The sequence below is a fragment of the Phacochoerus africanus genome, chromosome 15 (genome assembly GCF_016906955.1).
Source record: "Phacochoerus africanus isolate WHEZ1 chromosome 15, ROS_Pafr_v1, whole genome shotgun sequence".
NCBI lineage: Eukaryota > Metazoa > Chordata > Mammalia > Artiodactyla > Suidae > Phacochoerus > Phacochoerus africanus.
The window spans coordinates 124,330,904-124,352,222 of record NC_062558.1 but is presented as its reverse complement, the minus strand read 5'-3'; the positions used below and the strand labels follow the sequence as shown (position 1 = coordinate 124,352,222).

At 47.1% G+C, this 21,319-nt stretch overlaps 1 protein-coding gene across 5 annotated transcripts in view; it reads right to left on the bottom strand.

Moving 5' to 3' along the window:
• The window catches only part of CASP7 (caspase 7), a 33,087-nt gene extending 12,543 nt beyond the window's left edge, over positions 1 to 20,544 (bottom strand). The window contains exons 1-3 of one of the 5 annotated variants that reach the window (XM_047760253.1): positions 19,092 to 19,367; positions 14,278 to 14,387; positions 996 to 1,305 (exon numbers count right to left, since the gene is read on the bottom strand). In XM_047760253.1, the coding sequence (XP_047616209.1) occupies positions 996 to 1,305; positions 14,278 to 14,329 (362 nt within the window). In that variant the 5' untranslated portion in view covers positions 14,330 to 14,387; positions 19,092 to 19,367. Of the gene's footprint in view, positions 1 to 995; positions 1,306 to 14,277; positions 14,388 to 19,091; positions 19,368 to 19,745; positions 19,974 to 20,417 lie in introns of those variants that run through there. The other 4 variants (XM_047760248.1, XM_047760250.1, XM_047760251.1 and 1 more) reach the window with 4 other exon arrangements.
• Positions 20,545 to 21,319: the final 775 nt, after the last annotated feature.

The following is a 21,319-nucleotide window of genomic DNA, read 5'->3' as shown; positions in this document are numbered from 1 at the left end:
CTGTGCTTGGTTAGGGCAGAGAAACTAGTTCATGGCCACCAGGAAAGTCTGATAGAACTCCTGACTTGGGAAGTGTGTTCAAGGGTGCACTAAAATACAACAGGCAGTTAATTTACAGAAACAGGCTGGTTGACTGTGGTGCTTCCTAACCTAACCATGCTTCACGTTTCCTGGTGTTATATGTCCTCACTAACACGGGCAAGTGCCAGCACTTCATTGCCCAGACGCTTTCCAGTAAGCTCAGACCTCTGCTCCGAACACAGAGAACGCCAGCATTGATTATCAGGAAGGAACTAGATTATCCTCACTTCTTAGGTCAAGAGCCATTTTTTGAGGATGCGGGGGGAGGCTCAAATTTCACAGTGCTAGGCCGACTCGGTCATTTCACCAAAATCAAGAGGCAAAAAATGGCAACCAAGCTCTGATGGGTTATTTATATAAAAAGACTTCCTTACAGATACTGGTACAGTAATATGTACCAGAAAACATTACGGGGGCGGGGGGGGGGGGGAAACAAACAAAACCACTGTGCCCACCTCACCAAGCAGTGAAAAACCTTAGAAAGGGCATGAACATTTTTTACAATCCACTCTGGGTACAAGTATAATTCCCCCCCCCCGCCCCATCACCAGAATAGATAAATACAGGTTTTATCTTCTTACAGATCCCCTAGGCTCCTTGAAACGTGAATTATACCTTTCTATATTTGGAAGGGAAGAGAAGCAGGCAAACCCGCTCCTATTTATTTTCTAAAGTGTCTCCCTGAATAGGATTCCCAGTAGCTCCGTCTGTTTGCAGACATTCATCAGCAAGAAAGTAAACATACCACCAGGCACACACTTCCCCTGGGGGCTGCTCCATTCGGAACTAGAGCTCTGGTTTTCATAGCTGCTTTGTCTAAATATCTTTGGGATGATTCATTCATGGTTTCAAGATTTCAGGAGAGGGCATCCCCAGCTCAGGACAGGACGGAGAGGAGAGAGGGAATTCGGTACCTCATGTCTCCATCGGAAAGCATCTCTCTCTGCATCAGAACTAGGCTTCGCCCTGTGACAGCAGGCAGCGAGTTTCCTTCTTCTCTGAAATAATAAAAACTCAACATGCTCGGAGCCGAGCAGGGACAGAAGACTGGCACAGCCGGCCCGGCCCTGAAGGCCTGTGCCTGAATCAGCAGTGAACTGCACGCTGGAGTTTTCCATAGGACACTGGGGCTGGGAAAGTCACACTGGCCTCCGCCTTCTCTGCTGACCGGCAGAAATGCCCAGGCTCCACATGGCTGCATCCTCCCCACTCCAGGACAGCTCCCTAGAGAAAAAGCAACTTTCTAGGAACTTGGGATCCCAAGGGGAAAAAACTCCACATTTCCACAAAGATACAGCCAGTAGCACCACCTTTAAGAGTGTAAAACTGGAAACGATGGGGAAATGGCTCAGCAAGGCACGGAGGAGCCGCAGAATAAAATACTACACAGCTATTTAAAGTGATGAGCGTGCAGATGTGGGAGACCTGCCGAAGTATCAAATCTACAAAAGGTGGCAAAACCACACACACAGGAATCGCAAAACATGTAAAATGACATGTAAGCGAACCAAAGTAGGAAGTGGGCTGGTGCCAAGTCAAAGAGTTCAAATTTACTGGGTTATTTTTTTCCTTATAAAGATACTCAAGGGTGTAATAAAATAATGAATAAACCATAAAATAAAAGACCACAGAGGCATACCAAACATCTTAATTTTCAAATGAGGCACACAAACGTTTTTCAAGGGTCTTGAATAAAGCGAATGATTCAGGAGTTACTACACTTTTCCATTTCACCCTCCAAATGCAATGAGGAAAAGATGAACACATAAAACCAAAATTATTAGGCAAACACCTCTGCAATGCTTTTCTCAATTTCCTGGTTCAAAGTCACAGTCAATGAAAGGTGTGAAGTGGGAACCACACCTGCTCTCTCGGGCAAACCTCCTAATCCCCTGCCATCCTCAGGCTTGTGAAGGAGAGAAAACTGGCTCTCTATACTCTTCTCTGAAACTCAGTTTGCAAAAATACACTTACATGAGGAAACAAAGTCAGTTGAAAATAGACCAAGGAGAATTACCAACATCTATATTTCCAACGTCCCCCTAAAAAAAAAAAAAAAAAAAGACGAGAGAGACCTCTGGCAATTAAAATTGACAAACGACTTAAAAAAATCATTCAGGAGAAACAAAAGACTGAAGGCTCTTCGAATAGCCTGGAATGACGTGGAAGATACAATGGCGTCTGTACTGGGGCTGCAGAATCCAGAATTTAGAACAGCCGGCATTCTTGAGTCTATACTCTTAGATAACCACTTCATCTGTCTTTGACACTTGCAGCCAAGCAGTATAAACACACCCTGATGGATGTGTGCCAGACAGAAGGCCCTCAGCGCCAGCAAGCTTGGGGCTGGAACACGCAAGGTTATAATGCACGTTTCGTACTTGTGATGATGTGTCCGTGGAGAAGCAACAGGGCTTATTTTCACAGGTCTTTTCTGTTACTGGGCTTAATTCTGTACGAATGGTGCTTTCAGAGTCTATTCCTGTGAAAACCTGACATTGATCTCCCTTCCTCACTTTTCCTGTTAATCCTAGAGCTTAGTCTCCCTCTCTTGAAGAGCAATAATCTAAAATAATGAGAGGTATTCTGTGCATGTAGAAGTGACGGTTTCCAAGTCTCTAGAGCCCTTGGCCATGCTTTAGAGGCGTGGCTTGCTGCTCCTGAAATGGGCACGTGACCCTCTGTATCAGAAAGCCCATCGCCAGCCCTGTTGAAATGCTGTCTGTATACCATCCCTCGGCTGAAGTGAAGCAGAAAGGGAGCAGTTTCAATGAAGAATTAAATTTGCTGACCCACTTGGGTGGAAGAAAAAAACGCTCTGCTGGTGGATTAATGTGATTGAACAGCTTGATGTCACTGCAGCTGTGGGTGGCACTTGATACGAGGGGAGGGAGCACTGGACCCCACATCAGACCTGGGTCTTGGTCCTGCTGGGTGACAGTGGGTAGAAAACTTGACCTCTCTGGTCTCAACTTTCTTTCTTTTCCTTCTTCTTTTTTTTTTGGTCTTTTTAGGGCTGCACCCACGGCGTATGGAAGTTCCCAGGCTAGGGGTTGAATTGGAGCAATGCCAGATCTGAGCCACGTCTTCGACCTATACCACAGCTCATGGCAACATTGGATCCTTAACCAACTGAGCGAGGCCAGGGATTGAACCCACAACCTCATGGATACTAGTCAGGTTCATTAATGCTGAGCCACAATGGGGTACTCCTGGTCTCAACTTTGATTGTTACAAATGAGAATTGGACAAACGACATTTTAAGGAGTCTCCTGGTTTGAAATTGATTCTATGATTTCTTTCTCATCAGGTACTTTAATTCTCACAAACAACTGAGTGGATAGGTATTCATATTCCAATCATGGAGATGAGGAAACCAAGCTCAGAAAGACCATAACCTTTGCTCTGCTTGTTCAATTAGAAAGGGGGAAGCAGGGCCAGGATCTGAACCTGGGTTGTCCAACACCACACTAGCACAGCTATCTCTTTTTTTTTGGCTTTTTACGGCCAAACCCATGGCACATGGAGGTTCCCAAGCTAGGGGTCAAACTGGAGCTGCAGCCGCCAGCCACAGCCACAGCCATGCAGGATCTGAGCTGTGTCTGCGACCTATACTACAGCTCATGGCAACGCTGGATCCTTAACCCACTGAACAAGGCCAGGGATTGAACCCACAACCTCATGGTTACTAGTCAGATTCGTTTCCACTGTGCCACAACTGGAACTCCACGGCTGTCATTTTAAGTAGTATCATCACTGCTTCAAATACAGCATTAAGTCTTTATTACACTTTATATACAAATTTGCATACAGACAATCAGTATCCTGGAGTCTGAATCTGAAGTCTTCCTTTATTGAAAAGTCAAGCCCCTGGGTATGTTTTTTTTTTGTCTTTTTTTTTGTTGTTGTTGTTGCTATTTCTTGGGCCGCTCCTGCGGCATATGGAGGTTCCCAGGCTAGGGGGCATATGGAGGTTCCCAGGCTAGGGGTGTAATCGGAGCTGCAGCCACCAGCCTACGCCAGAGCTACAGCAACGCGGGATCCGAGCCGCATCTGCAACCTACACCACAGGTCACGGCAACGCCGGATCGTTAACCCGCTGAGCAAGGGCAGGGACCGAACCCGCAACCTCATGGTTCCTAGTCAGATTCGTTAACCACTGCGCCACGACAGGAACTCCCTACCCTGGGTATGTTTTAAGGTTTGTTTGCTTTTAGAGGGCTCAGACCTGGCCTCTTGCAATTAACAAGTGTGAGCGAAAAGCTTTCCCTTAATTTGGGACATAGTCTTTGGAATGAGTTAAGGTCTGCTTTCTTTGTTCTTTTCTCTGATTCCAAAGCATGGCTTCTTCTGAAACACTATTCCCAGTCTCTAAATGGGTCCTTTTTTTTTTTTTTCTTTTTGGCCACACCTACAAAATGTGGAAGTTCCCAGGCCAGGGATCGAATACTGTGTCATAGCAGCAACTCGAGCAGCTACAATGACTTAAGCTGCTGCCAGGTCCTTAACCTGCGGCACCATGAGGGAACTTCCTGGATCTTTCTTATAATTACACAAATACCATGTTTTGGGTTTTTTGTCTTTTACATAAGGACCTGATTATAACACTTAGTGGTAGAGCAACTCAATTTGCAGTCCAGGAGAAAGAAGAATTACAACCAAGTGGCATTTATGAAACACATGCCAGGAGGACAAAGGTTGGAACACGAAGATGATACAAAGGAGAAACCCCAAGGGATCTGAGCCTGAGGCTCAAAAGTAGGGAGTTTACCAAGTTTTGAAAACAAGCCTTTTCTCCCACCCTCTTCAGTTGGGAGTTGGAAGGATAAACACATCCCTCAGCAGGGGTACCCGAGGCTCCACCAAGGCCCTGGGGAAATTTGAGAGCCTGTGCAATCTGATTGCTACTTTCTTTTTTATTTCCTTTAACAGTGACCTTGAGCAGAGCTCAGAAAAGGCCTTTAATTTCATAGCTGAAGTGTTCCCGGGAGGGGATATCTCCCAGGCTATGCGGCAGGGCTTGGTCTTGTACCTGCAACGGCTCCCAGTGGTGCCACCAGCATCAAATTCACATGGCCCTAGGGCTCCCCCACTTCCCAGACCTGTGCAGTGTGGGCCAGCCTGACCATCATGCCCCTGGTGGCTCCAGCCCCAGCAGGCAGGCTCTTCCAGTCCCCTGATCACCCCACTGCCTTTTCTCTGACAAGTCTCAACTCCTCCTCTAGCCCCCCTCGCCCTTCCTCTCCCAGCCTCCCATAGCTCCCCATACTCCACAGTTTGGCAATCAGTTATTTCCTGTTCTTAGCTATTTTCCTAGACATTCACTAAGAACTTGAGTTTATATCAAGGGCAGGGACCACATCGTTACCTTGGGTGGCAGGTAACCTGGGCTAGCTGCAGGGCTACCTTTACAATGAGAGGCATCCTTCTTCAAGTTCTCATACAACATGAGGCCTCATAAACTATGGCTCATAATGGACACAGACTGGGCACACACAAGTGTCCGTTTGTACTGAGGGGGATCAGTTCCAGGACCCCTGAGGATACCAAAATCCACGGATGCTCAGGTCCCATATTTAAATGGAGTAGTATTTGCACAGAACCTATGCACATCCTCCTTCAGACTTTAAATGCTCTCTAGATTACTTCTAATGCCTAAAACAATATAAATGCTATACGAATAGTTGCCAGCACTCAGCAAACCCAAGTTTTGCTTTTTGGAACTGCCTGGTATTTTTTTCTCCTAACATTTTCGATCTGCCATTGGTTGAATCCACAGATACGGAGCCCACAGATACAGGGGGCAGACTGTACTTATTTCTTCTAAGTCATTTTTTATAGTCTAAACACTTGAGTAATTTTAAATTTACATGCTAAATATGTTTTTCCTTTGTGGTTTTCTGTGTTTTCCAAGGGTTCTTCAATAATCAGATAAGTAGAAGACATTTTAATAAATTTTTGTTTTTTAAGAATGGTGAATTAAGGAAGTCTGGTTTATTGAGCCCAGTGAGATGAATATAAAATGATGCTGTCCTGCCATCTAGTGGCAATGAAACAAAAAAGCCAAGACAAGTCTCAGGGCCTGGGAGTACCTAGGACTGTTGAGTCCCACCCACGCTTTGGAGGCTGCAGTGGGGGTGGGGGTGGAGGGGGTCTCTTCTTTTCCCAGAATCCTTGAGGTTTCTAGGGGGAGATTGAGAGTCCTTAGTTAGAGTCAGGTGGGGGTGCTACTGCCCCTCAACTGCAATTATGTCCCTGCAATTCTGACACCCCTAGAGAAGGGAGCTGGGGATGGGACGGGAGGGGGAAGGTGCGGGCCGTCAGCTGTAGGGAGCACCCAGAGCAGCCAGGCTGCACCCACACCTCGGCCGCAAGGGGTGCAAAGCTCCCCACACACCACAGAGGGGAGCACATGAGGGGCTATGGCACCTGCCGGATTTGCGGGAAACAACCAAGGGCTGGTGCTGTTTTCAGATGACCCCAGTTAGTTACAGAATAATGATCCCAGTTAGAATCCAGAAGGCACAGAGAATAAGTTCAGGGTGTCCGCGAGCCAGGTGTGATAAGGGGAGCTCCCTCTGTTCAAGTCACACTTAGTCTCACCCCATCATACAAGAGGTCCCTGACGCCATCCAAGTTGCTCTTTAGATCTCCATCAACAAAGCAGAGAGAACAGAGGCTGCAGGTAGTCAGGGGAACACGGAAAGGCAGCCAATGCTGGGGCAGTTCTGTCATTGTGACACTAGAAATATAAGCTGTATTACCCCTTTGCACAGCAAGAGAGCGCAGTGGGCACTTGTGACTGCAACCCTTCCCCGTGGTCCAGGTCCCACTTTCCTCAATTCCTTCGCCAGCCCCTCCTTCCACTTGGTCAAACGTCTGGCAGCTTCTACCTCCCAGGCACCTTCCAGTGGCCCCAGCCCTGCTCCATCTACTCCATCCATTCTGGCCTGGGACGCGCAACAGCCTCCCAACTCACTTCCGCTCTCCACCCAGCCACTCGTCAGTACTTTCCCCTTCATGGGGCAGCTCGGCTGTCCTGGTGGGCATCCGTAGGTATAAGTGATCGAGTCACTCGAGCGCTTAAGTCCTTTAGTGACTTCCCCGTCCTTATTAGGATTGATTCCAACTCCTTCAGGTGAACTGTGGATAACCCCTTCTGCAATCTCCCTGGGGCCATCTCCCTGCATCTCTGCTCTGTCCCTTCCCGGCACCATTACTCCTCAAACACCAGTCCCACGTCTGCCTTCCGCAGCGGGATGTGAGTGTCTGGGTCAGAGACCACACTGATCTTGTTGCTCCTGTTCCTGGCTGCAGCCCCAGGGCCAAACACAGCGCCTGGCATGTGAAGGTAGCTACAGAGTCCTGGTGGAGAGCTTGGTTTGAGAGGCAGGTGAACGCAGGTTCAAACCCTGGCTCTACCACTAATCAACTAAGGGACTTGGCACAAGGGACTTATGTTCTGTCATTTCATAGATATTTAATGAGTGAATGAAATATTGAATTACTGACCAAAAATGTCATCTCACATGATTAAAGCCAGTGATACTTTCCTAGATGAAACTATAAAATTTTTTAAAAAGAAGGAAAAACGTAAATTTTAAGGGTATGTCACAAATCGTGATTGAATTTTACTTGCACTGACTGCCTCCTTGGTAGGCAGTATGATCTAACATGGGGGTACGAGTTGGATGCCAAGTGAAGGCAGAGAAAATAAGCAACTAACATTTCACAACCTGGACGAGTAAGAGAGTAAGTTGATACTTACTGGAGCTCAATGTCATTCAATAATTCAAAAATCATGTCCTATAATTCAGACAACCAAAATCAGCAGTTTAGAAAATGGAACAAATATTTTGGAAACTACTTCATGTTTATTTTGATAAGATAAAGCTTGATGCCAATATCAGCTACACTATAGAAAAGACACAGAATCCAGATTATCCAGGCTTATTTACCTGAATTTAAGGGGGATTAAAAAAAACTGCACATCAGAGACCATATCTATTTTTTCAAAATGATAGGTGATGAAAGCAGTGCTCTCCAACCAGCGAACTCAAAGCCTTTCCAAGGGGTGCAGACAAGATGGTTTTAAGTGAATGAACTGCCGGACCCTCAATCTCCATTTGTCTTTTTCCTAAAACTGGTCCGTGTGAGTATAAAAACAGCTCCCCCTTCTCAGTCTCCTGTCTCCCCCCACTTAACAGGGCAGACCTCTCACCCACCCTGTACCTTAGGTGATATCAAAACTGCCACATTGTCTAATTAAGGGACAATTCAAATCTCCCTATCCGTGAGTCTCCCTGGATCAGGCACTGGGGTATGCTGAGAAAGAAAGAGTTTCCGACTTAGATGAGAGTCTGGTAAGGGTGAAGGATGGCATTAGAAACAGGGCTGCTTGGGGCCACACTGGGCTGCTTTAAATTCAGTTACATATTGCAAATTACATGTTATAGAACACGGAGTGAGAGGGATGTGGCTCTTGTGTAATGACTTCACCTCTTTCATCCCCTAATTACTCCCAGAGATGCTACGGCTTTTGAGCTAGAGTCCTGGGAAAGCAAGCAAACACTTATTCGAGGAGATAAACACATTAGGCTTTGTGCCCTTTCTTTTCTCCTTTCTTCTTTCCCACCCCATCCATCCATCCCATCCATCCATCTCATCCATCCATCTATTTATCTCATCCATCCATCCATCCATCCATCCATCTCATCCATCCATCCATCTATCCATCTCATCCATCCCATCCATCCATCCCATCCATTTATCTCATCCATCCATCCATCTCATCCATCCCATCCATCCATCCATCCATCTCATCCATCCATCCATCTCATCCATCCCATCCATCCATCCATCCATTTATCTCATCCATCCATCCATCCATCCATCTCATCCATCCATCCATTTATCTCATCCATCCATCCATCCATCTCATCCATCCATCCCATCCATCCATCCATCCATTTATCTCATCCATTCATCCATCCACCTCATCCATCCATCCATCCCATCCATCCATCCATCCATTTATCTCATCCATCCATCCCATCCATCTCATCCATCCCATCCATCCGTCCATTTATCTCATCCATCCATCCATCCATCTCATCCATCCATCCCATCCATCCATCCATCCATCTCATCCATCCATCCAATCCCATCCATCCATTTAACTCATCCATCCATCCATCCATCCCATCCATCCATCCCATCCATCCATCCATCCATCCCATCCATCTATTTATCTCATCCACCCATCCCATTCATCCATACCATCCACTGTCCATCGTCCACCTGTCCATCCATCCACCACCAGTCCATCTGTCCATCTGTCTGTCCGTCCATCCATCCTTCATCTGTCCATCTGTCTGTCTGGCCATCCAAGAATTAGAATTCAGAAACAAGACGGCTGTCACAGGGAGGCCTGACAACATAGTTACTGAACTAAAAACTGGTATTAGACCTTCACTGACTGAAAGCAAGTCTGGTGTGGCCGACTGGTTTGACAAGGAGAATTGACTTTGTCAACTAGATTCCTCAGCAGACATCTTTCATAAATGAATGAGAAGCTCCGAGATCTTAACAAAAATATATTTTAAATAACCATCTCTTGGTTCAGTTGGCTCTGGTTTGGCCACGCGCCTCCCCATTGGTGTATACACCGAACAGATTTATTTTTAAGCCTGATTTTGTTAGCCTCTTCTGGAAACTCCTATAGCTACTGACATATTCAAAATGGTAAAATTGTGCTTTGCCAAACAGAATTTTAACCAGAAAAAGAATCATCACGTGTGAGCAATCTGTGACACTTGTCAGCACTTCAAGCTTTGCTGGGGAACACTGCGCCTCACCTCATCACTAGGACTCACTGTTCTCCATATCACCATGCATGAGCTTCAAATACTCTAGGGCTAACCCTAAAAAGAGCTGTATCAGTTAGTTCAGCCTAGGCTGTGATGCAGCAACAAATGATCCCAATATCCTAACAACAAACAAGATGTATTTCTCGTTCATACTGAGTGTACACTATGTATTGGCTACTGCCCTGTTTCACTGTTTTCGTTCATAATTTAGGTTGAAGGAGCAGGCCCTACTTGGGACATGGTGGTGTCATAGCAGGGGAAAAGAGCAATAGTGGAACCACCTGATAACCCTTACAGCCTCTGCTCAAACTGTTCAGAATTGGCACATGCCACACTGTTCACATTCCAGGGGCCAGTGCAAGTCAATGGCCAAGCCAGACATCCATGGAGCAGAAACGTATATTCCTCCTATAGGTCCCATAGGCAGAGGCAGCAAATACTCTGAACAATGATGTAATCCACCATAGGAGTCTCTTTGCCACCAACATCATGGATGTCCTCAGAGCCAGGGCCTTGGTCTTGAATCAGCACTTTTTTTAAAATCAAGAAGTAGCGGAAGAATACAAAATGAAAGAGTTGAAGGGGCAAAATTGTTAGATTCTAATACATTTGATGAGGAGCAGAGGTGGAGGGCAAGTGACAAGGCAAAGACAAGAATCAAGGGTGACTTCTAGGATTCTGGCTTGGGTGACTGATGAATGACAGTGCCACTAACTGAGGTAGAGAACAGAGAAAGACAAATTGCTTAGGAGGAGAAAGGACTCATTAAAATAAATAAATAAAGGGCATACAGCTTAAAAGCATTTTACCAAGAAAGGATGCTGACGAATGCTTATTAATGCTGTTTTAATTATCTGATTGCTACTGGAATATTTTGGGTTAAACAAGTTGCCTTTAAGTAAAAAAGGAACAGGTTTAATTAACAGTTGTTTGAGAAGTTCTGATAAAGTCTTTTTTGCTGTACTTCCCAGAAACTGAAAAAAATAAATGTCTCTAAGGGCTGAGTAACAATTCCTTTTGTAAGTCAGGTAATTTCCAATTCTTTGTTTTCAATACCACTGAAAAAGGACCTCATTGAGTTGTCATTTTTGGCACAGAACTTGGAAGGAACTGAAAGAATTAAGTGACATTATCATAACAAAACTCCTGCCATCTCATATATTTATTCATGATTCCCCAGCACTTCTATCTCTAAAAAATGAAAAATAGGAGAAAAAGGTAATAGTGAACTAATGCCACAATAAAAGACTTTCAGGCAACTAAATCTATTATATCAGAATAAAATATTGGGGGGAGAAACAATAAAAAAAGAGTTTGGGGGAGAAAAGAAACAACAAAAATTCTAGATGTTACGGGAACAGCTTATTCACATTTTTGGGGATAAAATTACTAAGGGTTTAGACTCTATTAGATACATTTAAGGGAATGATTTTTAAATGGTGCTATTTATGAAACACCCTTCATTTTCATAATTTCTGGGAAGCACAACAAAAGGCATTACTAAGACATGAAATGACTCTTACACGATTCCTGTTTCTCTTTCACTTAGAGGCAACCTGCTTAATCTGGATACTCAGAGAAGTGGAAAAAGTGAAATATTATTACCTGCTTTGCAACTATTTTGACAAAAATTCTACATCACTTTAAAATGTATGGGGGGTGGAGTCGTTTTACATTATTTTGGAGGAATTTGAGCAAAACCTTTGAAGGCTATTGTTCTAAAGAGTTTGCACTGGGGAGTGGTTTAGCTAAACTACTTGACCTCATGGCTTTGAAAAGTTTTCAGGAGATGGAGATATATTTTCCAGTCATCTCATCAAATATCTTTGACCCTAAATGGCAGCCAATGCCAATGGAATTTGGACTCAGGGTGCTGGGGTCTTCCCACTTTTCTGAGTCTCCTTAGGGGTGACTTGTCCCCAGGCTCTCTCTGGGGTGTTGCAGGGATCTGGGGTGCCCCATCAGCTCCTCCCCTCCTGAACACTGCTTGGGAGCACTCTCTAACCTCAGCCTTTATCCCCCTCACTGTCCCTCCTATGTAGAGCTTGGCTGAGGAGCTACCAAGAAGCCTGATGCTTCTGAATCACAGACCACTTTTGCCTCTTGCCAGGAAGCCCCACTCACTGCCCCTCTGTGACCAAGGTTAAGGGGAAGTACGGGGCTCCTCCCGGTCCCCACGGCCCTACTTTTAAATGGAAAACACAGCAGAGTTAAGCGAGGGGTACTGATACCATCTAATCTCAGCTTGACCATATATTAACTACCATCAGAAAGGCAGGCTTGTAGTTCTCACTGTGGTGCAGCAGAAACAAATCAGACTAGGATCCATGAAGACGCACGTTTGATCCAATGATGCAGAGAGCTGTGGTGCAGGTCACAGCTGCAGCTCAGATCCCATGTTGCTGTGGCTGTGGTGTACACTGGCAGCTACAGCTCTGATTCGACCCCTAGCCTGGGAACCTCCATATGCCGAGGGTGTGGCTCTAAAAGACAAAAAAAAAGAAAGAAAGAAAGAAAGAAAGGCAGGCTATTATCATTAGTAAGTCTACAAACAACAAATGCTGGAATTGTAAATCAACTATAATAAAAATTTTTAAAAAAAGAAAATACATTTTTCAAAAACCTCAAAAGAAAAAACAAACAAAAAAAAACCCAAATGCTGGAGAGGGTGTGGAGAAAAGAAAACCTTCCTACACTGTTGGTGGGATGTAAACTGGTACAACCACTATGGAAAACAGTATGGAGGTACCTCAGAAAGCTAAATATAGAACTACCATATGGTCCATCAACCCCACTCCTGGGCATATATTCAGGCAAAACTCTAATTCAAAAAGATATACATGCACCCATATATTCATAGTTGCACTATTCACAATAGCCAAGACATGGAAACAACCTAAATGTCCACTGACAGATAAATGGATCAAGAAGATGAGGTACATAAATCAAACCACTCAGCTATAAAACAGAATGAAATAATGCCATTTGCAGCAATGTGGATGCAACTAGAGATTCTCAAACTAAGTGAAATTAGTCAGAAAGATAAACACCATGTGATATCACTCATAGGTGGAATCTAAAAGATGGTGCAAGTGAACATGTCTATAAAACATAAACAGACTCCCAGACACAGAGAACAGACTTGTGGCTGCCAAAGAGGGGGTGGTGGGATGGACTGGGAGTTTGGGGTTAGTACATGCAAACTACTACCTTCAGAATGAATAAGCAATGGGCTTCTACCGTATAGCACAAGGAACTATATTCAGTCTCTACGGACAGACATGATAGAAGATAATATAAGAAAAGGAATGTGTATATATATGTATGACTAGGTTACCTTTCTGCGCAACAGAAATTGGTACAATGTTGTAAATCAACTATCCTTTAATAAAAAAATTTTTTTTAAGAATAAAAATGAAAGGCAGGTTATTAAATCTCTCCTTTTTTTTGTTTTTTTTTTGTTTTTTTGGTCTTTGTAAGGGCCACATCTGTGGCATATGGAGGTTCCCAGGCTAGGGGTCTGATCGGAGCTACTGCTGCTGGCCTACACCACAGCCACAGCCAGGCGAGACTCGAGTCCTGTCTGCAACATACACCACAGCTCATGGCAATGTCAGATCCTTAACTCACTGAACATGGCCAGGGATTGAACCTGCGTCCTCAGGAAACTAGTCAGATTCATTTCCAGTGAGCCACGACAGGAACTCCTAAACCTCTTAATGCCTTAGTTTACTCACCTGTTATGCGATGGTAACAGTAGTAACAGTAGAACCATCTCCTAGGTTTGTGAGGACTACATGCAACACTGCATAGAAAAACTTAATAAATTAAGCTATTATTATTATTATTATTAAATATAAAGTATAGCACTTAAAAAGTGAACTCCCAAAAAGGAGAAGAGAGGAATCAGCAGAGGACACCAAACTTCCTATCCTGTGGCCCCCGGTTCTACTTTTCAGCCAAGCTTGGTGCCAGCTGGCAAGAGCAGCCCACGCTCTGCCTTGAAGGAGGCTGGCTGCAAATCACCTCTGATGGGGACCGCCCCACACTCCTGGGTAGCTGCCACCCAGCCATACCACCGCCAAGCAGGAGATGCCCAAGAGTTTGGCTCCCCCATACCTGGGCTTGTCCAGAGACATGGGAGTGCACAGGGGGACCCCAGTGTTGTTACATGCGGCTGGCAGGATTCTGTGCAAATCTCACGTGCACAGCACAGACCTCCTGCCTTAAAGGATCCCTTCCTCATGGGTGCATGGAGGTGGCAGAGGCCTGGCAAGCTCAAGCGGCCCAGGCTCCCTCTTTTAACTCAGCAGGGAAGGAAACTTACTTGAAGAGTAACTGGACAAAAGAGGACCGGTCTGGCTTCGCATCAACCGCATCTCTGCTTTCTGAGTCCCCAGCCCCCTGCTGGACGACACAGTCTTGATCGTCTGCCATCTGGATGGGAAAAAACAACCAGAACATTGGTACCCAGTGGCATCAACTGGCCGCATGAAATTTTAAAATAACACTCACTCAGTAACACAGTTTTTAATTAAGCCTGGAGATGAGCCATCCTGCCTGTCTGGGCTTCAGGGCTGCTGCACCAACAATGCATTCAAGGGCTTGCGTGCCAGCTCTATTTTAGGCCTTACTCCAGAGCCTGGCTACACAGCGGCAAAGAAAGATCCCTGCCCCTCAGGGAGCTTCTAACCCAGCACTCATGATTTTGTCAACTATCCACCGCGTATGACAAGCTGTAGAAGGTCCGCCAAGGTCTGTAACAAGAAACTCCCCCTAAATCCCGACAGGTTATAAGATGCTCATCCCCTGCCCGTTATCACTCAAACCCGGTTCAAAAACAGCAGTGACTTGGGGTTTAAAGCTCTTTCTGTTTCAGACTGTTTTACATGGTTCTATCAAAATAGGTTTCCATCAAAGTATTTTTCTGCTCGAGAATCTGCAAGAGACCCCCTAACACCTAAAGGATCAAATCTTCAGCTGAACTCCTTGGATTTTAAGGTTCTTCATTATCTAGTACTGGAGCTGATGACAAGCTAGGGCCCACCAGCTCTTTTTATAACTAAAGCTTTCATGGAAAATAGCCACACCTACTCCTTTATGTCTTGTCAGTGTCTGCCTTCCCACCACAGCCAGAGTTGAGTAACTGTGACAGAGAAGATGTGGCCTGAAAAGCCTAAAATATTTACTACTTGGCCCTTTACAAAAAAGGTGCCAACCTCTGATTTAGGATAACTACCGGTCAATTGGATCCCCTACTCACCTACTACTCCCTTTACTTTAAGAAGTAAAAATAACAAGAATAAGAATAGAGACATTTATCATCTGCTGTGCTCCTTGTTTCATAAGCATGACCTTAGTTAATACACCCCCAAATGCTGCTAGATCAGCTCTCTGATCACTGCCTTCTGACAGATGAGGAAGCTGAGGTTAGAAAGGGCTAGTTCCTGACCTTAGACTAAGTAACAAGTAAACTAGACTCGGATCTGAAGCCAGAAACAAGCAATCAGAGCCCACCCCTCACCATCACATCATTCGGCCTCGCAGCCTTCTAACATCTTGGACCTACTATGCTCCCTTCAGGCTCCTTCAGGGCCTCTGGGTCTCCCTTTCTGGAAGTCACCACCCAAACGTTTGCTGGACAGGCCCCCTTTGCCCAGCTGGCTAGTTCTCCATCTTCAGAACTCAGTTTGGTGGCACCTCCGCAGGAAGGTCCTCCCTGATTACACTGACCTCACAGCTCCCTCCCTCTCCCCTCCCCTTTCCCTTTACTGCCCTTGTATTGTCTTTTTTTTTTTTTTTTTTGCTTTTTAGGACCGCACCTGAGACATATGGAGGTTTCCAGGCTAGGGGTCAAATCGGAGCTACACCTGCCGGCCTATGCCACAGCCCCAGCAACGTCAGACCCAAGCCACATTTTCAACCTACACCACAGCTCATGGCAACGCCAGATCCTTAACCCACTGAGCCAGACCAGGGATCGAACCTGCAACCTCATGGTTCCTAGTCAGATTCGTTTCTGCTGTGCCACGATGGGAACTCCTGTATTGTCTTGTTTATTTGCACTCTACTTAGTGCTTGCCTCAAACACGACAATGTAAGTTCATCATGGCAGAGGCGCCTGGCACACAGGAAGTATTTGCAAAATAAATATTAATTGAACGGAAAGTTGGAAGAAACAACGCGCCAAGAAAAGAGAACTAGTGGAAAGTGAAGCAGCTGGTCAGAAGCAGGGCCTGTGCTACAGTTGTTTCTCCTAAACCAAGTCCTGTTTCCTTTTCCGGAAAGGGACTGCCCTTCAGTCACAGATCTTCCAGACTCTAATTCCCCCTGGTCTCAACCTCGGAACGATTGCAGAGCTGGCCACGCATGTGTGTGCAGGGATGTGTTCCTATCAGGCTCACCCAGGAAAGTTTCCATGTGGTTGGAAAACAAGAAGAAACAAGAAGACATGCATCTGACAGAATATGCTGTGTCCCAGAGCATAGGCAGGGACTTCTGCAGGGGGGGGAGAAGGAATCCAGCTGGGGGGAGCCATCCAAGAGAGCAAAGCACCAAGCCTGTGGCCTTGAGCCCTGTGTGGCATTATCGTGTCACCTCGGCCCTTATATAGGGGTGAGCTGGGCAATGAGAGAAGGGAAAGGGAGAGTGGGATTGCTACAAAGACCCTGAGAGGTCCAGTGGCCATCCCGTGCCTCAATACGTCACGAACACCCTGCCATGGCTGCCAATCCGATTCCAGGTGGGAGGGAGTAAGATTTTTCAGATTAGGACCCAAACTTTTTCTCAGAAACAGAGATAACCCTAACCCCAGAGGAGAGGAGCATAAGTTCAGGCACGCACAGAAAGTACTCAGTCATTTTCATGTCACCTCCTTTATAGAGACTTGGTTACTTTTCACTGTGGAGCATTTTTAGCAAAGCACTGCGATATTTTCAAAATTAACAAGTTAACAGAATACAATATCCACCAGAAAAAGATACTAACTGGGACATGTGGTACTGAAGCCTTGGGTCTTTTGCTAAGGCTAATTTTCAAAACTGAATCTCGGATCTAGAAGAATAAAACAACGTGACCATTATTAACACATATTTCCTGGAAGTCCTGTGCACCAGGGGCTCCACAGTCCCGGCCCTGCCTCACTGGGAGATAGGCCTTGATAAATGGGTGGCACAAATGTTGAACCATAAGGAACAACAACTTGTGGCCACAGTCGGGGACCCGACTGAGCCCCAGAGGAATTAGGGAGGGTTCTCAGGGGAGCAAATGTCTGACCTGAGATCTGAGGAGGAGAAGCAGAGAAGGGGGGGGGTGCGAGGGAGGCACAGGGAACTGTACCCTCATTAAATATCTGATAAGCTCCATCAATGAGGGGTGCAGCATAAACCCCTCATCCTTCCCAGCCACTCGGAGGGGGCTTGGGCCTTAGCTACAGGCTGATTTCTTCTACAACTCAGGGATAGGAGGTTCTGCAGACACCAGATCAGATGGGTTTTCTGTCTGAAACCTGTCTTTCTGGGCTGATGCTGAACATTGTCTGCTGGGGAGGAGGCTGCAGCTAGAGTCCCTTCTAAGAAGTTGCCACGGTGTGTGTCCCCAGCATGACAGTGTGGGACTTTACTCTTAAATCTCTAAGGCTAATCATGCAGTGCCTTTCTTATTCCTACGAGGCAGGAAGTTCACCTAGAATGAGAGTGGTGACTGAATGGGGTGCCTCATCTTGGTCACATTGTTTCAGTCAAGCCAAGACTTTGTGATGCCCTTTTATTTCCACTCATCTCCACAGCCCAAGACAATCCAGGCCTATCTCAGTCGGCTGTGCCTGGAGAAGGCCTGCCTGGCATTATTTGCTTTTATCTGTTCCCTTCGTAAGACTCAGACTGCAAGGAGCAGGCAGTTATTCAACAGATAATTGCTTATTCAATTGTTAAACACATCTATATTCTCTTTAAATAAATTGACATATAAAACACTTAAAGCATTAGCAGTGCTGGCGCTGTTACAGGCACTCTCCGTAAGCACTCAGTGATTATGAATACTTTCACTATTATCCACTAGGGCTCTTTTTGTAGGCTGAGAGCTTATGCTAAACATCCTTTTTTTTTTTTAGTTCCAGTCAAAGAAAAGTGCCAGGTGCACAGTAGGCACTCAACGAAAATTTCTTTATCAATGTGAAAACTGAAATATACTTAAAAATTTTAAATCTTTCACAGCCCTGAATAAATTGTTGATATGGGACAGACAACAGAACCAAAGAGACCCAGGAGGATGCTTGAGAGCCCAGTCATGATGAACCAAAGATCTAAGGTTCGATCAGTGCCTCCATCTATTAGCCACAGACATTGAACAAACTACTCAATCTCTCTAAGCCTCAGTCTCCTCATCTGTAAAATGGGAAAACAGTGATGCCTAAGTCACATGTGACTCTGAGGATGAACAAAACGATGCATGTAAAATGCTAAACATGGTGTCTAAACCTTCAATAAATATTCCCTGTTATCACCGCTGTCCGCAGAACTCAAGACTAAGGCAACAGCCAACTGTCAACCCTCACCAGTACCTTGAAATCACATTCATGTTTTAAGCACCTTTTGTGGAAACTGAAACAGAACATTCCTCTAGCAATTATTTCCACACACAGCTTCATAGGTGACTGGTACAGGTCACCTCCCAGCCATTGTCTGAATTTCTTTGCAGCTGCTTCCCCTGAAAAATGACACAACACAACTGGTACCTCACATGTGTCCCAGTGAAGACAATCACCCTAAAAGGCTCCAAGAGAAGAAGCCCACAGGACCTCCACCTCGTACCTCCAGCACCTGGGGAAGGAGGGGGCTCTGCTGGGCAGTGAAGTACTCCACTGTCAACTGATACACGACTGCTAGGAAGCTGGAGCCTTGATCCTGTATTGAAGAAACTTTGGTTTCCTCAGAGGGATTAAGCAACCTGCCCTAAACCACACAGCTAATAGAAGACAGAAGTGAATTAGGAACCTCGACGGTGGCTGGCTATCCTAGATGAAAGTCTGGCTGTGGACCCTGAAGGAGGAAACAGTCCGTAAGCAAACAAACCTTAGGGCCATGCCCTTAGCCAGCCCAGGAGTTCAAGGGAGACGGCTTGGGAATGACTCACTAGACTCACCCACAAATAATTTTACTGCCCCACAAAAGCCAAAGGTGAACACAACGGGCGAAGAGCTGCAGCTTGAGAGTCCTGCCTTCTTCCACTTCCTCAAAGAATCTTCCAGCGCCCTGCACCAGGCACAGTGATGACAGGATGACAGGAGCTTACACACCCTGACAGCACTGCTCTGCGCCCCAACCCCCTCACTCCATCCTCGCAGCAGCCGCCACCCCGGGCCCACGATTATCCCCATTACAGAGACGGGCACAGAGAGGGCCAAGGCCTCACAGCAGAGAAGCAGAGTGGGGGGGAGGGGGGGACTGAACCCATGGCTGTCCCACACGGGAGCTCTCACTGTTAGCCAGCCCAGGCCCTTCCCACCCTTCCAACCCTTCCAAATCCATCCCCCCTTCTCTGCCAAATCCCGAAGAGCACCGGTGACCCAAGCCCGGCGACGAGGAGGGAAGGGAAGGACAAGCTGAGCAAAGCAAGTGATGTTGGGGGCGGGCAGAGCTCTCTCCCTCAAGTTCAGTGGAGCCGTCGGGGCCGCCCAGTGCCTGGGGACCGAATCCCACCGACGGCGCTCGGGGTGGCAGGAGCGAGGGCAGCCGGACGGCCAGGGAGAACGCGGGCGAAGGGAAGGCAGGGCGGAAGCGCGGCAGTCGAAGTTACCGTTCCCACGGCGGCCAGAACTGGCGCTGTCTCCGTCCCTCCGCCCCGAGGGTCTGCGGCCGCTCCAACGAAAGCGAAAGTAAAGCCGCAACGCGGCCAGGGGAGGAGTCGCCCTGGGCAGGACGCCGACCCGGCGGGCGGGGCTGCGGGCCCCGCCTCCGACTCGGGACCCCGCGCTTCTCAGAGTCGGCCGCGCGCGGGACCACCGCGCCGCCGCGCCCCGTCGGGGAGGGCGCGCTCTCAACGGTCGCGCGCGTCGTCGCGGGAGGGCGCCCTCGGCAAAGCTGGTCGCGCGCACCGGACGCGTGCTGGGCAAAGTTTGCAGAGATCCACAGGGGTCCCGGAGCTGCGCGCGCAATCTCCAGGAGAAAGTTCTGCAGCGTCCGCTGCGCTCCAAGTGACCTGAAGGGCGCGCTCCGCAGACCCTGAGCAAGCAGCGTTCCCAGTCGGGCGGACTGAAGAGTGCGCCCTGCCGACTTCGCGGCGCTTGATAATGGGGCGCTGGTCAGAGTCCACCTTCCTGCCCTCCCTCTGCCCCCGGTCTACACCGCGACTTCGGCCTCCGCACCGGCCCTGGGACTCTGTTCCAAAGGCCCAAAGGCTCCTCCTCAGCCAAATCCTGACCCTGATCGTCTATGCGGGGGACTGGGCGCCCGCATCTTCCTGAGTTACCGTCTCCCTAGGGCCAGCCGAGGGAGCCGCCGTGGTCTCCTGCCGCTCAGAACTTGCTTCCATTCGCTGACGCGCCTTCCTCACGCGTGGGCGGCAGGAACTAACAGTTTTCTGCAGAGCACGTCCACACCTCTTAACAGAGCCTGCTGGCCGGGACGTAGCGCTAGAATCATTCATGGACTATTTATTGAGCGCCCTCATGTGTCAGCCACTGGGTACTTGGCCATGAGTTAGTCTAAAACGGGAGAGAGTCTAATATGGTACTTTCTTTCACTCGTGCCACCTAACCCCCAGCCTTGCATCCCCAGGTCCCCCAACACCCATGCATGCTCCCACTTTTGTCTTTCTTCAACCTGGGACCTCCAGCTGAGGCCTCCAAGGCCTTGCTCTCCAAGATTCCTCGGGGGAGCAGCTTATGCATGCAGTCACACTGAAGTGTAAATAGCTAAGGAGACCTGACAGTTTTATTCATACCAGAGATGTTTGCTTTGAAAGAACTATCAACGCCTTCAGTGAAAGGAACGAACCTTCGTCGTGCATCATTAGGCAAGAACGCATCTCGTCTTTTTGTTTGCTGTCCCCTGGGCCTGAGACTTCAATATCGTCCATAATATCTTACCAGGTAAGGACGCTTCTTTGATTTAAGGAAGACTGGCCCCAGGCAAGTGTAAGGGAGTGATTATAATTTATTACCTTCTGCCAGAATCCTGAATTCCTGAATATTTCAAACAGGCAGTTACACTATTTCCACTATGGATGGGCTATAGGTTGTTTGGGCCATGTACCTCCCTGCCAAATTCCTATGTTGAAACTAAATCTCCAAAATGATGGCATTAGGAGGTGGGGGCCTTTGGGAGGTGCTTAAATCACGAAGGTGGAGCCCTGGTGAGTGGGATTAGTGC